The sequence below is a fragment of the Homarus americanus genome, unplaced genomic scaffold (genome assembly GCF_018991925.1).
Source record: "Homarus americanus isolate GMGI-L3 unplaced genomic scaffold, GMGI_Hamer_2.0 scaffold56333, whole genome shotgun sequence".
Lineage (NCBI taxonomy): Eukaryota > Metazoa > Arthropoda > Malacostraca > Decapoda > Nephropidae > Homarus > Homarus americanus.
Window position 1 is genome coordinate 8,042,062 of NW_024734940.1, and position 16,959 is coordinate 8,059,020.

The 16,959-nt window shown below is 37.2% G+C and overlaps 1 protein-coding gene across 3 annotated transcripts in view; it reads right to left on the reverse strand.

The window, feature by feature from the left end:
• The window catches only part of LOC121870604 (LMBR1 domain-containing protein 2 homolog), a 47,493-nt gene extending 46,168 nt beyond the window's left edge, over positions 1-1,325 (reverse strand). Inside the window, exons 1-2 of one of the 3 annotated variants that reach the window (XM_042372438.1) lie at positions 1,187-1,325; positions 435-619 (exon numbers count right to left, since the gene is read on the reverse strand). In XM_042372438.1, the coding sequence (XP_042228372.1) occupies positions 435-608 (174 nt within the window). In that variant the 5' untranslated portion in view covers positions 609-619; positions 1,187-1,325. Of the gene's footprint in view, positions 1-434 lie in introns of all 3 variants that reach the window. The other 2 variants (XM_042372437.1, XM_042372439.1) reach the window with 2 other exon arrangements.
• Positions 1,326-16,959: the final 15,634 nt, after the last annotated feature.

Genomic DNA, 16,959 nt, shown 5'->3' on the forward strand with positions numbered 1-16,959 from the left:
AACATAATACTACAAAAAAAAAACAATGTTTTGTTTATTCTAGTCGGTGGGCTGAGGTGCATCTAGGTAGACTCTCAGTCTCTTTAGTATTTTGTGTTTCTCTCAAGTGCCAAATTAAATTATTCCATTGAAACAACACTTCGATTTAGTGCAAATTCGGTTTAAAGTGACCTCTCTTGGAACGTGTTTCGTGTTATATCGACGTTCTACTGTATAAGTGAAGTAGGTAATGTATGCACACTGTTAATTGATATTTAATCAAACAATGGCAGCATTTCAATCTTAAGTAAGTTTCATCATTACATTTGTGCCCCATTACCAAGAGAGTTGTTGTTGTTCCTATGTAGCCTCCTACTCAATAACTACGATAAATAATAAATTGACTTTTGAAATTTAACTTAGATACAGTTCCAATAATATAATTCCATACTCACAGTTGAGACATCAAGTGGTAGGACGAAGACAATTAGCATGGAGAAATACCAGGCAACCAGAACAGCCACTGTGACCACCAGGTGATGACGGTACCAGTTGCCATACTGGAAGAGCACCACAGCCGCCACAAAAAAGGTCAAAAGGACCTCTATAACCAGCGGTCCCACTCCCATCTTGCGTATTACTTTGATGGAAAAATTTCTTAAGTTTCTCGTAATTGTTCTTTAAGTGTGTGACATTTTCATATTCACATCCACAAGCAACTTAATATAAAGATTAACAGCACATGTACTGAAATATACTGGACGCTAAATTAAACTCATATGTTAAACAATAAACATCACAATTCAAATTATTTTTCTACAGACACTAGTTTATAAATGAATTCCAACTATTATATTACAGTACTACTGTATGTACTGTATGGACTTTCAATTCACATGTCTTCTTGCATGAGTGTACAAACAGTCCATTAACTTCACATTATTGAGTGAATGATAGGGCCCTTTCCATGCCATCGAGTGTGGTGCATGAAAAAATATACAATACATTTTCAACATGGAGTTCTTAGATGAGGTGCAAGAATTTTTTTGGTTATAAGAGCAGAGGCAAGCACACTACAGTCTTCATAAATTGGCACTTAAGCTACAGGTAAACACTAATAGTTGATTAAGAAAGGACTAAAAAACCAAATATACTAGGAGATAGTGAACACAGCAAGTACAGTATGAGGAAAACTTTAGCAACACACTGTTTGGAATCAGTAGAAGATGGGTTTGGAACTAGTGTCCGAGGACATTCCCTGCTGTTCCTGTTGCTGACGAAGTTTCTCTTGGGCACTCTTCTGCATGGTTTCCAACTTTTCTAATGTAACAGACTTGAGGGGCATGAGCTTAGGGCGGCACAAAGCTAGGTACGCAGAGTCTTCTTGGTATAGCAATCCCTTACGAGGCAACACCTCCTTCAACACCATGGCAGTGCCTGATCCTTCATGCATTCTACTCCTGTGTCAAATTCTTTTATCCTGGAAAAAATAATAACACATATGATACACAGTACTGTTTATTATAAGATATAAATATTGACTGCAGTACAGCCGATACAATTAAAAATAAAATTCTATATACAGGTTGTACCTCTCTAGTCCGGCAACCTCGGGACCTGACCGGTGCCGGACCATGGAAATTCACCCTTTTCCTGGATAGATAGTGACTTGTGCTTATGCCTGGAAGCACTAGCACCACTTTCTCTGCGTCATGGTCTCTTTGAAGACATATTGAAGGGTTAAATGTCGTATAGTAGCTTCTCAAATTTCGCGAGTTTTTAATTCTTAACGTATTTTATTGGAACACAAAAAAATAAATAAATAAAAATTTTGACGGCGGAAACTTGAATTTCGACGGGTTTGAACGGCCCGCCAACGTGCAGACGACGTGCATAATCGTGTAAACAGCGTCATTTCTCTTATGTACAAAAGATTCATTATTGTTTATTACTGAATGTCTTTTTTATTGAATTAATGTTTATGTGTGCAAAATGAGCAATACAATTCATTAATAATACGTAGAATATTAAAACACACGAGGAAATGACACAGCATTGTTTTCGTTGATTACAAAACCAGTGACTGACTGGTTCTACATATAAAACTGAAGAAAATAAGACCTTGGTTGTAGCTGTAGTAAAATTAATATGGTTGTTTTAAGTAATGTTATTTAATGTTAATAAATGGAACAATAGAAGTAGCTAACGATAATGGTAAAGAAAAAGAGAGATCGCATATGTAAGTGCGCATGCGCACACGTGAAAACATATCGTCATTACTTTACATAAGAATATGAAAGCAACACTTATTTACTGTTCATATATATTTTAATTAATGTTTCTGAATTTGTTTTTATTGAATTAATGTACGTGTGTGCAAAATTAACAATACAATTTATTAATAATACGTGGAATATTAGAGGAGACGAGACGGCTGCCGGCATTGTTTATGTTAAAGCTTACGAAACCAGTGACTGATTGGTTCTACATATAAAACTGAAGAAAATAAGACCCTGAGTTTAGCTGTAGTAAAATTAATGTAAAAAATGAATATGGTTGCTTGAAGTACCTGTAATGTTATTTAATGTTAATAAATGGAACAATATAAGTAGCTAACCATTAATGGTAAAAAAAAAAGTGAGACTGCTCGTATGTAAGTGCGCACATGTGAAAATATATCGTCATTACTCTACATAAGAATATGAAAGCAACACTTATTTACTGCTCATATATATTGAAGGGTTAAATGTTGTACTCTGTATAGACAAGCAGAGAGAGAGAGAGCAGCCGAACTGCCGGATGTAAACAAACCTTAATTTCCCGCGGCTTTTTTTTTTTTAAGGGGATTAGCCCACCCGGGCATAGGTCACTGACCCACATTGGGGCCTGAGGGGCAAAAATTTAATACTCCTGTAATAATAATAATAATTCAGAGAAATAAAAAAAAGAAAAAAAAAGAAAAAAGCTGCCTATCTACCTATTGGACAAACTAAAATCGTTCCGGACCACGGGAGTTTCCGGACCACAGAATGCCGGACTAGAGAGGTACAACCTGTATATATATATATATATATATATATATATATATATATATATATACCGTATATCGCGGCCTATAAGGCGTCGGGGTGCATAAGACGGCCCCCCCAAATTTCCATTTAAAAAGTAGCTTTTGAGCTCTATTCGCTGTATAAGACCAGTACCCCAAATGTGACACTTACCCACTGACTCAGTAGTCCTTTACCAACCATCCTTGGTTTTTTAAAATAAGGCCAATTCACTTCAAGTAATGTCATCAAATGTTACCCGCTGGTGTAGTGTAAACACTAGTGACGTCACTGAAGCGTCTGCTATTTACCGGTAACTGGAACTAATGTCGGTGTCGAGTAAAATTTTTCCATTTACTTGAAATGGATTTACCGATTTATTTGTTTATTTATTTATTTATAATATACTGTAACATATTAAACACACTGCAAGTATTTTCTTTAATTTATATGCTTGCTTCACACGAGACGATCGGTGGCGGGAGTGTTACCTCGTCTCGGTGGTGGGACTGTGTTCCCACTGTTTACCGTACTTTTTTTTTAGTAAGTTCTTTTTTGTTATATTTTTTACTAAAAGTGTTATTTTATGTGGATAAAAATGTTACAATGGACTTAAAACTATAAAAAATCATCTGAGCATGCTTGAAAACATACATATCGACACCAAGATCACCCAGATTGACCAACTACATCAATTTCTATAAGAAAAATCAACTTTTGAAGGTCAATATGGCGGTCATCTTGAAAAATGGTCGCCATCTTGGATTTTTAAATGGCCAATCAGGCAGACTTGACTAGTAACCATTAGAGAATTACCATGCCAAATTTGGTGCTTGTACCACCATTTTCATGATTCTCTTGAAAAATTGCATTTAGCTGCCCCACTAATGTCACCACTCCCATCTCAACATGACACTCGTATACTGAAATATTGTATTTCATACTACATATGACTTTACAAAAAGAAATGTCCACGTCTGGTTAAATAACTCTTGTAGATATAATACCAGTTGAATAAACGAAACTAAAAAACTGGAGATTGTAATTACAGTGAAGCCTTGACAACTCCATTATGAAGTTAGGGATTAGATGACGCCAAATTCAATCACCTTAATGCACTTTAAGAGAGAGGAGTCACCGTGCCAGGGCTTAATATTATCCTGGACCCTAGAGGTTGATGACGTATTCAGTGTCAGGGGCAGAAATACATCGATGTACACAGCACCTGATCCCAATCAACTCCAGTATAGGTGTTAATAATGTAGAGGTGACCAGGTGTGTTGCACGTTGGTAGTGTTGGATGGTGATGCAGGAAAGAGGTAGTGTGTTGAGGGTGGTGTGTGGTTATGACTCACTCCCACAACCCCCCCACACCACTCACACATCCTCACAACTGTACCACAAAGCCCCCACACTACTCATACAGCATCCTCACAACACTACCACAACCCCCCCACACCACTCACACATCCTCACAACTGTACCACAAAGCCCCCACACTACTCATACAGCATCCTCACAACACTACCACAACCCCCCCACACCACTTACACATCCTCACAACACTACCACAACCCCCACACCACTCACACATCCTCACAACACTACCACAACCCCCCACACCACTCACACATCCTCACAACACTACCACAACCTCACGCACCACTCACACATCCTCACAACACTACCACAATCCCCCACACCACTCACACATCCTCACAACACTACCACAACCTCCCACACCACTCACATCCTCACAACACTACCACAATCCCCCACACCACTCACACATCCTCACAACACTACCATAATAAAATTAATCATTTCTAGTGTGGTCGACTTCCTACACAAAGACAGGCTATAAATAGCCGTCTTATCTCAACCTCCTTCCTTCCCCCTCCATCCCTCTGTTCTCAGAGAGGTCTTGGTAAATAACTTTTGTTTGTTTATTTTCATTGTTTGTCTAATTTATCATGTTGTATCAAAGTAATATTACTAAAAGTTTTAGGCAGCTACCAAACAGGGAGATTCTACTGCCTGGGAAGATATTGGAAGCATAATGTACAGTATTGTCTAATGGTAGACCCTACTTCCATATGGCATCACGAAAATTGTGACCAAGTCTTAGGTTGCTGATTTATCTTTCTGCCTCATTTACACACAATTGCAGAGTTTCAATTGTTTCTCTTCCTTTGACAACACAACATACATACAATATAATGTTTCTCACCTTTGATCTTTTTTCCATTTATTTATGGTTGGTTATTTAAAATAATGCCAATTCACTTCAAGTATTGGCATCAAATTTTACCGGCTGGTGTACACTAGTGACTCACTTAAGCGGCAGTTATTTAATTGGAACTAATGTTGGTGTGAGTAAAATATTTCCATTTACTTAAAATAGATTTGCCGATTTATTTGTTTATTTATTTATTTATAATATACTGTAATACATTAAACACACTGCAAGTATTTTCTTTAATTTATATACTTGTTTCGCGAAAAAGGGAGGCTAGCATTATAACTGGTAGGTGATCATTAAGGACCAAACTCCGAATCCATGACTCCATGACGTGACTTCTGTTCATCATTTATATCCTAAATTTATACTGTCGGTAGTTTCAAGAATTAACGCAGTCATTTACTGAATATTCTTTGTAAAAAAATAAATTTTAAATTAATTATTTATAGGAGATAAGTATTATGATCAGTAAATATACAGATATGCATTACTGACCACCTCCGAACACAAGGACGGCTAAAAATAGCCACAGGCGGTCACAGTCAAGGTCACTTTCCCTGATAGGACTTTGTGAGTGGTTTACCATGTTTCCATCACCACTCTTGACACGCAGTATTTAAGAGGTAAGAATTTTATACTTGGTGATTAAGACGACCCCCTAACTTTGGGCAGATTTTTTTAATGTTCAAATTCCGTCTTATAAGCCGAGATATACGGTATATATACAGTAAAACCTCGATTAACCGACCACATATGGGGGGAAGGGGCCGACGGATAATCGAAAAGGTCGGTTAATAGTACATAAAGTCTACGGAAATAAAATATACATTTTCAAAGTACCTTTCCCTAACCTACCTCATTTAAGTCCCTCTATTCATTTTTGTTCATTTGCCATTCATATTTCAATAGAATTTGCTTTAAAACATTAACAACTTTAGTAAGTAAATATGAACCAGCACAGAAACTGTGAATAAAAAATGGAAGTCAAAGAACATATGTCATCACAAAAATTTTGACCAAGTCCCAGGTTCCTGATCTGACTTTTTACCTCATTTACACACAATTGCAGGGTCTCAATTGTTTCTCTTACTATTGACAACACAACATACATACAGGTACATTGTTTCTCAATCTTGATTTTTTTTTCATTTTTGCATTTCTTTATGGTTCTTTATTACTATTACAGTAAAAGTCCAAAAATCCGGATGCCAGAAATCCGGACCACCCGAGAATCCGGACTTTTCGAAAACTCAAACTTTTTTTTTTTTTTTTGCGGGCTTTTGTGTGTATGTGGGCCTGCGTGAGCGCCACAGCTGCACAGCGACTACAAGCGACCACGTAGTTGCCACTTTAAAACGAGCAATCAAACTGTGACAACATGTGTAATTTTGAGTCCTACTCTTTCCATGTACAGAGTACAAGCCCATAATAATGGCTCCTAAAGTAGATAAACTTCGTTGTGTGAAGAGAAAGAAGAACAGGTTGAAATTGAGTGACAAACTTGAAATAATTAAGAAACTAGAACGTGGTGTGAGCAATACTGTTCTAATGGAAACATACCACATTGGAAAGTCTACAATTTATGATATAAAAAAAACAAAGAATAAAATTCTAGAATTCAAAGCTTTTTCTTTAAAACTGCTCATTTTGAAGCATGCTATATTTGCTAATGAATAAATTATCAAAATGTACCTGTTCATCTCTTTATTCTTCCTTAAATTTGAATTTTAAAAGTACTGCCTGAGAATCCGGAAAATCCGAAAATCCGGACCGACCCAATCCCCAAGCAGTCCGGATTTTTGGACTTCTACTGTACATGTATTATTATTATTATTAGCATCATCATTATTAATATTATTACATTATCGCCCCCCAGGCCCCGATGTGGGTCAGTGATCTGTGCCCGGGTGGGCTAATCCCCGTATAAAAAAAGAAAAGAAAATTAGGGGTTCGGGATTGACTGTTAATCTGAAAGTCGGTTAATCGAGGTTTTACTGTATATACAGCTCCTCCCCGACTTACGACGGGGTTAAGGACCCAAATCCAGGTCGCAAGTCGAAAATGCTTAAATAATACATAGAAAATCTAAAATGGGTGTCTATTTTTCTTCTCAGCACCACAAAACTCACTTTTAAGCTTGCCAGCCATTTTAAAATGAATTACAAACGAAAATTTTGTCAGTACACAGCGCAATCACTGACGTTGGTACTCGAAAATATGTAATTTGACAAAATTTTGGTATGACTGAGGCAGGTCGTAAGTGCGGTGGTCATAAGTTGAGTAGGTCAAGTCGGGGAGGAGATGTATATACTATATATATATATATGCAAGTAAATCACTGTAGGTGCGTGATCTAGGTATATGCTGATAACCACAAGGAAAGAAGTTCAATAGGTAATATATATATATATATATATATATATATATATATATATATATATATATATATATATATATATATATATATATATATATATATATATATATATATATATATATATATATATATATATACAGTGGGGTATGCTATAACAAATCTAATTGGTTCTAGAACCTTGTTCGTTATAGGATTAATCCGTTCCAGGCCCCAAATACAACCACTTAACACTGAAAAATATAATATAAAATTGTAAAAATTGTAAAAAAGTGCATAAATATGCATCTAAACCCCTGAAATAAAGAATATCATTAATACTTGTAATAAAAAAACAATAAATTAGAAAAAAAAAAAAAAAAAAAAATTTTTAAATAATGTTCGTTGTAGGAGTTTTGTTTGTTATAGCATTCTCAATTTTATAGGTAAAACCGTTCGTTATAGGAATATTCGTAGTAGGATCCGTTCGTTATAGCATACCCCGACTTACGACTGCTTGGACTTACGACCGCCACAGTTGTAACCATTTTTTTTTTCAAATTTTTTTTCTTCAAATGAAGCACGCATTTTCTATACCGAAACGTTTCCAGTTAATGTAGTCTCCATGTATAATTACAAAATTATGGGGGCCCCATGTGCATTCAGCTGACTACATTAAAGGTAAGTGCTCAGTCACACTGTATCCATTCATTATTTATTACTTTTACTGTACTGTATTTCATTGTAGATTTTTTTATATTTCAATTATTCGGTCTTGCAAGGATTGTAGCAATGCAAATTATATTCTGCTACCACTATACTGTCCAATTCTGGGGTCACTAATTCTAAGGGGATAACTTAACTCTATTCTTAATTTTAAGGTCGCTGCCACCAGACCCCCCTGGACGGTATGTAGCGGGCAGAGTAAGCCAGGCATTGGGTTGGATTTTTCATTGACCAAATCGAGAGTGGGAAGAAGGGTGAAACATCAAGTATGACATAACTAATTTATTCCTTATACAACATATTGCATCCTGTCACAATACAAAAAGAGTTTGCCTTCATCAGAAGAATAACTATTATTTTCATTACACTTCACATCAATACATGTCTAACATCAAATAATTACTATTATCATCTTCATAACAATCACTGACCTCCTTACCTGGTCATTCCTTCTTACCATAACACCCAACACATCAGACTGCACCACCTGTTAGAGTATAGCATCATATGTTACATTACAGCAACATGTTATATCATAACACCACATCCCGGGTACACTCCACACCTACAAGTATGGAACTCCTCGGTATTGTTAGGTACACACACTATTCTTGATGAGTTGAGGGGTTACTTCCCAGGTAATCATACCAGTACTGGTTCCACGTCTGGAATTCTTAGATCGCTCCACGTAGTGACCGCGAATCTTCTCAAACATACAGTCAGTTCTGCTATAACGCGATAGTTGTGTTCTTGTAAAACATAGTTTTATAGAAATTCGCATAATAGAAATAACAGGGCTTATGGAGAAAATAGGGTTAGGTGCAGATTACTCGAAATCAAAAAAAATTTCATAGTTTGCCTAACACAAAGGATAGCACAGTCTAAATAAATGTTACATTCATATCTAATAATGAAATCATACAGTAAATGTTACACTTTACCTTGAAAAAATATGAATATAACTTGATGGGGGAGAAGGTTGATGTTGAGGTGTCATGCAGACAGGATTTGACAGTTGTCATCGTCATCATCAGTATCATCATTAGGTGCAGTTTTGGTTGCATGGGAGGGAAGAAAAAAACGTCTAATTCCAGAAGTGGATGGCTGTGGTTCAGTGTCTTAAGACTGCTTCTTGGGGGTTAATTTAAAAAAGACGTCTAATGTTTGCTGCTTTGCCGTCTTTCTTCTTTCACAAAGAAGCTGTTCATAAGGTGCCAAAAAAGATTTAACACCACGAACTGCAATCCTGCATTGTCTTCCAAGATCTGCAACTGCTTATCAACTTCCCTCAGGATAGAAGACAAAACAGAAGTGGGAAGCTCTCATGGTTTTGCATCCTTGACTTCTTCATCTTCGGCATCTTCTATTTCCCCAGCAGCAACAAGTTGTTATAGATCTTCTGTTGAGAGGTCTTCACAGTGGGACTCGAGTAGTTCCTCAACACCAGCACTTTCCACTTCAGCAAAGCCAACTTGCTTTGCAAGAGAAACACAATTTTCTTTTATTTTTGGAGCTCCTCTGATGCATCAAAGCCTGTAAAATCATGAATTAAATCTGGGAGAAGCTTCCGCCAAACTCCACTCAAGCAGTCCTTACTTACATCACCCCAGGCCTCCACAATGATGTCAATTGCATGCTTGATGTTGAAATTTTTCCAAAACTGAAGAACACTGGCCTTATCATTTCCTTCCTGAGTACTGTAACTGCAATAAGTTTCTTAAATGTACGCCTCAAATAATAGGCTTTGAAGGCTGCTATTACTCCTTGGTCCATTGGTTGAAGGAGAGATGATGTATTTGGAGGTAGAAAGAGCACATTGATATTGTCAGAATGCTCAGCAATGGTGGGAGGGTGGCTTGGTGCATTATCTAAAATGAGGAGAATCTTAAAATCTACATTCTTCTTGCAATATTTTTTAAAAACATTTTCAAAAACATCCACAAGAAGGTCAGAAAAAATTTGTCCCGTCATCCAACCTTATTTGCTTGACCTAAAGTGAATACCTAGAGTAGACTTTATGTAACCCTTTAAAGCTCGCGGGTTGACAGAGTGATACACCAACATAGGCTTAAGCTTTAAGCCTCCACTAGCATTTGCACCCAACAACACTGTCACGCGGTCCTTCGCAGCCTTAAAGCCTGGAGCAAGCGCTTCATTCTTGGAAATGTAAGTTCTTGTTGGCATGCGCCTCCAGTATAAACATGCTTCATCCAAATTAAAAATTTGGTCTAAGGTGTAGCCTTCTTCCTGAATCAATTTCTTTACAGTGGGAGGAAATGCCCGCGCACTTGCTGCTTCACCACATAACTTTACATTATGAAACGCATAGCGGTTCTTAAAACCAGAAAACCATCCACTACTAGCACTAAAGGCAATCACATCAGCAGGATTTTCAGCTTTTTCTTTAGCTCCTCATATATTGATAAGGCTTTCTCTTTAATGGTGGTCCCAGATCGCTTTTTCGTTTGATCTTCTATCCAAACACTTAGAAGACATTCCATTTCCTCAAGTTCCTTTGGCCATGATCTCACACTTTTGCTACCACTCAAGGTTTTTCCAGCAATACAACTTAATTTAATCTTTGTTGCATTGTCTCTAATGGTGCGTAAAGTAGACTCCTCTATTCCCGTTGCAAGCACATGTTATTTCCTTATTTTCAAAACACTTGACAACATCAAGCTTTTCTTCAAGTGTTATAGCCTTTCTTTTACGATCACCACCGGAAATGCGATCACCAGAACGCTTCCCGGAGATATTCTTCTTTTCCATAGTCACAAAATTGGAGAAACAGTAATCAGAAATCACTGAGGATGCTTAAAAACTTCACTCGTGTTTCAGACTGATCGTGTGGTGTAAACAGAGCGTGCAGGTCTCTCTTAATTAAAATTTTACAATTTACATATACAGTGGTCCCTCGGTTAACAAACTCAATCCATTCCAGCAGGTTGTTCGTTAACCGAAAAGTTTGTTAACCGAAACCATTGTTTCAATGGGTATTTGGGTAATTGGTTCCAGCTCAGCGAAAATTTCCTAAATTCAACAAAAATGGTAGAAAAGTTCACTTACTTTGAGGTGTGTATGTAGAAGGCTCCTGGATGATGATGATGATGGGAATTAGAATGGGGGTGGGGGAGAAGGAAGAAGAGAAGGCATTGGGGTGGAAGAGAAGTCACCCCATGGCACCATTTCACCCATAAAATTTTAGTTCTCTTGGTGTATTTCAAGATTATTTTCTTTAAGTCAACACTGCACTGCATTATATATTGTCAATATGTAAAATATATTTCAAAATGACCAATAATTTGCTTGGAAACACAGAAAAAAAGCATTTAGTTGAAGAGAGTCTCAAGCAAGATGTTACCTCCAGTGAAAACAGAGAGAGACTAGCGCCTGTTTGCTGTGTTAAGAGGCTGGATGCCGCGCATTAAAAGTAGTCACTTTACCTTCAATTATGTTCAATAATTGTTAAAATGACTAAAAATTGAATATTAAACTTTTAAAATTATTGAATAGTATAAACTTCTTGATATTTACTAAAATAGTAAGGAATTTAAGCCCTAGAACCGATTAATGTATTGGCGGACTGATACTAAAGCTGGTTGCCCGGCCAGTGCAAGCGAAAACATGTTGAGGTCGGTTCGTAAGAAATTCGTTAACCGAATTTTTGTTCGTTAACCAAATTGAAGATTCTTATGGAAGGCAGTTCGTTAACCGAGGCGTTCCTTAACCGAGGGACCACTGTACTGTACAGGTATACTGTATACATAAATATTACATAAATTATTTCTGCATTCATCACAAACAAAACACACAAATCAATTGAACAAGTGATGTCGAACGTGAACTGTAAACACTGTGTGTGATGTAAACAGTGTGTGGGTGTAAAACGCGAAGTAATTTGTTTTTTCTTTTATTTAAAATTTTACAATTTACATATACAGTAGTACCCTGAGTCAATTTGAACCCACGGGGTACCGCGGAAAGTGAAAACTGCGTAAAGTGAACAACAGAACATATGGGATTAATTCCAATAGACTGGCCCGATCCCCAAACTCCATTTTTCCGACACAATACCTATGTTGTAGTAAAAATAACATATAAATTTTATGATGGTATGCTCACACAATTAGTATTTAAGAGAAATACAGTCGCCCGGTTAATGTCCATTCAAATACTGGACTCAATTTCCCCCCCCCCCCCTCTTTCCAGCTCACTGGCTCCTACCTCTCTGAGAAATGTTTGGGTGAAAACACTAGATTTTAACAAAGCGTAATAAATAATACCTCAGACTAAAGTTAGGATAATATAATTGACATTTCTGGATTCCTTGCAGGTCAGGGAATATTTTGAATCTAAACTTCATATATTTTGCACAAAAGATAAAATATTTGCTTTGTGTAAAGCAAATTATTACATTAGATCTAAAATTTGTATGTCTAATGCAAAATCCATGATGTTTCTATTCAAAATGATCATCATATTATAAGAATTCCAGCAATGCAAATTATATTCTGGCCGGGTAATTTGTATGAATTTTATGAGCTAAATAAAAAAATTATACTTCACCCGCGTATATGAGTAGATGCACTGAGTAAAATGAAATTCCGTTCTGGCTAGGTACCACGTAAATGTATAATCAGCGAAACCTTGTAAATCGAGGTATTACTGTATATATATATATATATATATATATATATATATATATATATATATATATATATATATATATATATATATATATATATATATATATATATATATATATATATATATATATATATATATATATATATATATATATATATATATATATATACATATATATATATATATATATATATATATATATATATATATATATATATATATATATATATATATATATATATATATATATATATATATATATATATATATATACTTCATTTTTAGTCCATATAACACGCGGACTTTGAACATATAATCAACAACCTCACCAGCAAGGACCTGACCGCGTGTTATATGGACTAAAAATGAAGTATATATATGTACCTCGCGTTTCATACCAGCTGGATTCGGTAAAATGCTACTGACACCACATAAGAGGCACGGGCAGTTTCCCAATGAGGTTCACGGCGCCATCAGCTCGATGAACAGGCTTTGTGTGAAATATAACAGAGTCTAGAACTGCTTTTAGTGTCCTTGTGGCCTAGCCGGTAAGCGTTCCCTAGTCACACCCAGTAGGTCGAGGGTTCGATTCCTTGCTGGTGAGGTCGTTGATTATATGTTCAAAGTCCGCGTGTTATATGGACTAAAAATGAAGTATATATATGTACCTCGCGTTTCATACCAGCTGGATTCGGTAAAATGCTACTGACACCACATAAGAGGCACGGGCAGTTTCCCAATGAGGTTCACGGCGCCATCAGCTCGATGAACAGGCTTTGTGTGAAATATAACAGAGTCTAGAACTGCTTTTAGTGTCCTTGTGGCCTAGCCGGTAAGCGTTCCCTAGTCACACCCAGTAGGTCGAGGGTTCGATTCCTTGCTGGTGAGGTTGTTGATTATATGTTCAAAGTCCGCGTGTTATATGGACTAAAAATGAAGTATAAATATGTACCTCGCGTTTCATACCAGCTGGATTCGGTAAAATGCTACTGACACCACATAAGAGGCACGGGCAGTTTCCCAATGAGGTTCACGGCGCCATCAGCTCGATGAACAGGCTTTGTGTGAAATATAACAGAGTCTAGAACTGCTTTTAGTGTCCTTGTGGCCTAGCCGGTAAGCGTTCCCTAGTCACACCTATTAAAACCTTGACTACTCTCACCTAACTTCCTAACCTGTGCTTTGTCATTTCGATTTTCTTACTATCATTCAAACATCTCTAGAAAACGAAATGAATAAATTCAATTCAATATAAATTGGGAAATCCTAGAGCAGATGGCTAAAACACCAGAATGCGTTGTTCGATTTCGTTAATTTTTTTCCACAGGTGTTCTTTGGATGATAGTTAAAAAAATATACAACAAATCACAGAACCTAATAGAACCTGACCTAACCAACCAAAGGAACCTACTTAACCTTACCAACTTCCTAGCCAGGGGGCATACCCCCGCCATAATAAACAGGAAGTACTTACTTTGATATCGGTTACAGTAATTAAAGCAACTTCCTTGAAGCAGTCTGGTGTAAATTTATATTTTTATGGACGTCAACAAACAGGGAGCAGACGACAACGTGTCGACATGGCAGATTTTTCAGCTGAACATTTACGGTAAATAATTAATTTCTTCGCATACAAAGCAATATTCCCCCATCCTTCACACCCTGCCCACAGGGTTTATAATCATAGGTAGAGAAGAACTAAAAAAAAAAAAAAATATATAATACGTATTTAAAATAAAAAGTTGTCATATTACTTTTATTACTTACTATAATCCAAAGAACATCTGTGAGAAAAAATTATGAAACCAAACAACTTCTTCTGGTGTTAACCATCTGCTCCAGCATTACCAATAATCGTAATACAGACACCCAATAAGATCACCATTCTTTTCTTGACATGTAAACAAAGACCTTGGAAGCTCCCATATACTATCAGACAATGAGAACCAAAACATGGTCGCCACTGGAGATCCGACAGTGCCATAATTAAGGTAAATATAATTTATTTGAGTACTGCTACAGTGTGCAGTCTATGAAGATATCCTAAATATCTTGTAGGCCACAAGCTATAGTAGTACCTTTATTTCTTTGCCTACAAAGGACATAGAGATGTGAAATTATTGACATATGATCAGTTTCACAGTGTTTTTATCCCATTACTTCCCTCTTCTTTCATGTACTGCCCAATAACAAGTAATTATGATGAAATGGAGTAGCATTATTATTGTCTATGAAACTTTCAGACAAAAACGTCCTGCTGCTCACGTAAACAAAGATGGTAACCTCATAGTCAGGTGGCAGCAGCATCTTTGTTCACAATAAAACACTGGGGGCAGAACCTGAATAGGAAAAATTATATTTCTCCACCCAATTTGCTTTAACCTTGAGGTAAGAAAAAAATTTTCTTCTTTATATATTTTTTGTTAGGTAGCTAGGTAACCAAGGCTCATGTCTTTATTTATTACCAACTGCAAATCCTCCACTGTGTTGTGATATTGTTGTGGCAAAAAAGAAGTTAGCTTCTATGGAGAAATGTTCCTAAGTTACTGGTTAACCCTAAACCATTATAGAATGACTTACACTGTGCTCTTCTCCACACCCACTGTGCCCTGAAGCCCTGAGCAACAAGACAGGGTACAATATATACCACAAACAATAAAACTAACTTTCTCCACCAGGGTAACATTAACAGCATCCCTCAGTTGCACAGCCTTATTAAGCACAGGTCAAACTTAAGGGCAATTACACTAATAGCTCAAAATTTCACTTTCAAAATTTAAAGTGATCCTGAAATAAAAAACACTCACGTACACCAACACATCAAAGACCTGAACCAGATACAGCCGACACCACAGTCTCAGGCTGGAAATACCATCTTAAATTTATCACTAGGGCAGACGTCAGTATCTCCTCAAACTACCACTAACCAAATATTCAACAGGTTCCCTACGTCACAGGTTTGATCCATACACAGCATAAAGAAAAAAAAAGCAGTATACTATCACAGAAGGCACGTAACTATGTCAGTCACACGTTACAGAAAAAAAAGCCGATAATTTGCATGCAAAACTCGCGACCGTCTTCTGCCATCAAGGAGATGAGAGGGAACAGTCGTCCGTCTTATAATACACTAACTGAACCAGGTAGTGAGTCTACCATTAGCCGTGATGTAAGAACTAAACCATGTACCTGGAAGATGTTGGACACCAGAGTTGACAGGTGTTAGGTACCCTGTATGGACTCCACAACACCAGTCCGTGCCACACTGATCAATAATGACGTCATGGCTGAGTTGTCATGTGTCAGACGGGTATCTCGTTGTCGTACATCATCCCCACGTTGACGTACCTCCACCACACACTCGTACATTAGTTTTTACCACATTTACCATTTTTCTCACGAATCACGACATTCTTCCGCGGTCAAAAGTAGGGTAAATTTTATTTACCAGGATATCACCCACCATTTTGAAATGACAGAGACACAAGAGGTGATGGCCAGGTGTACTGTATGTGAAGGAGCTCCTGAAAAGGACCTAGGCGTGTATGTTGACAATGAGCTGAAGTTCTCGGGCCATTGCGAGAAGAAGGTAAATCAGGCAAATAAATTATTGGGTCTTATAAGAAGCTCGTTCAGATATCTAGACGGCCGTCCCTCGTAACGATCTTCAAGAGTGAGGTGCTTCCCCATCTGGGGACTGTCAGTTGGTTGAAAATGTTCAAAGGAGGGCCACCAGACTGGTGCCTGCACTTCGGCACCTCAGCTACCCTGAGGGATTGGAGAGCCTGAACTTGCCTAGCTTATACTACAGACGGGCAAGGGGGGGACCTAGTTGAGGTGTATAAGCATATCAAGGGGCACTACTCAGTCGAGTGTCCTTACTTGGAGCTGGCGGACGCTCGCCCCACAAGGGGTCACAGCTCAAGATTGAAGAAGCCGCAAGTCCAGAAAACTGTGATGGCAAA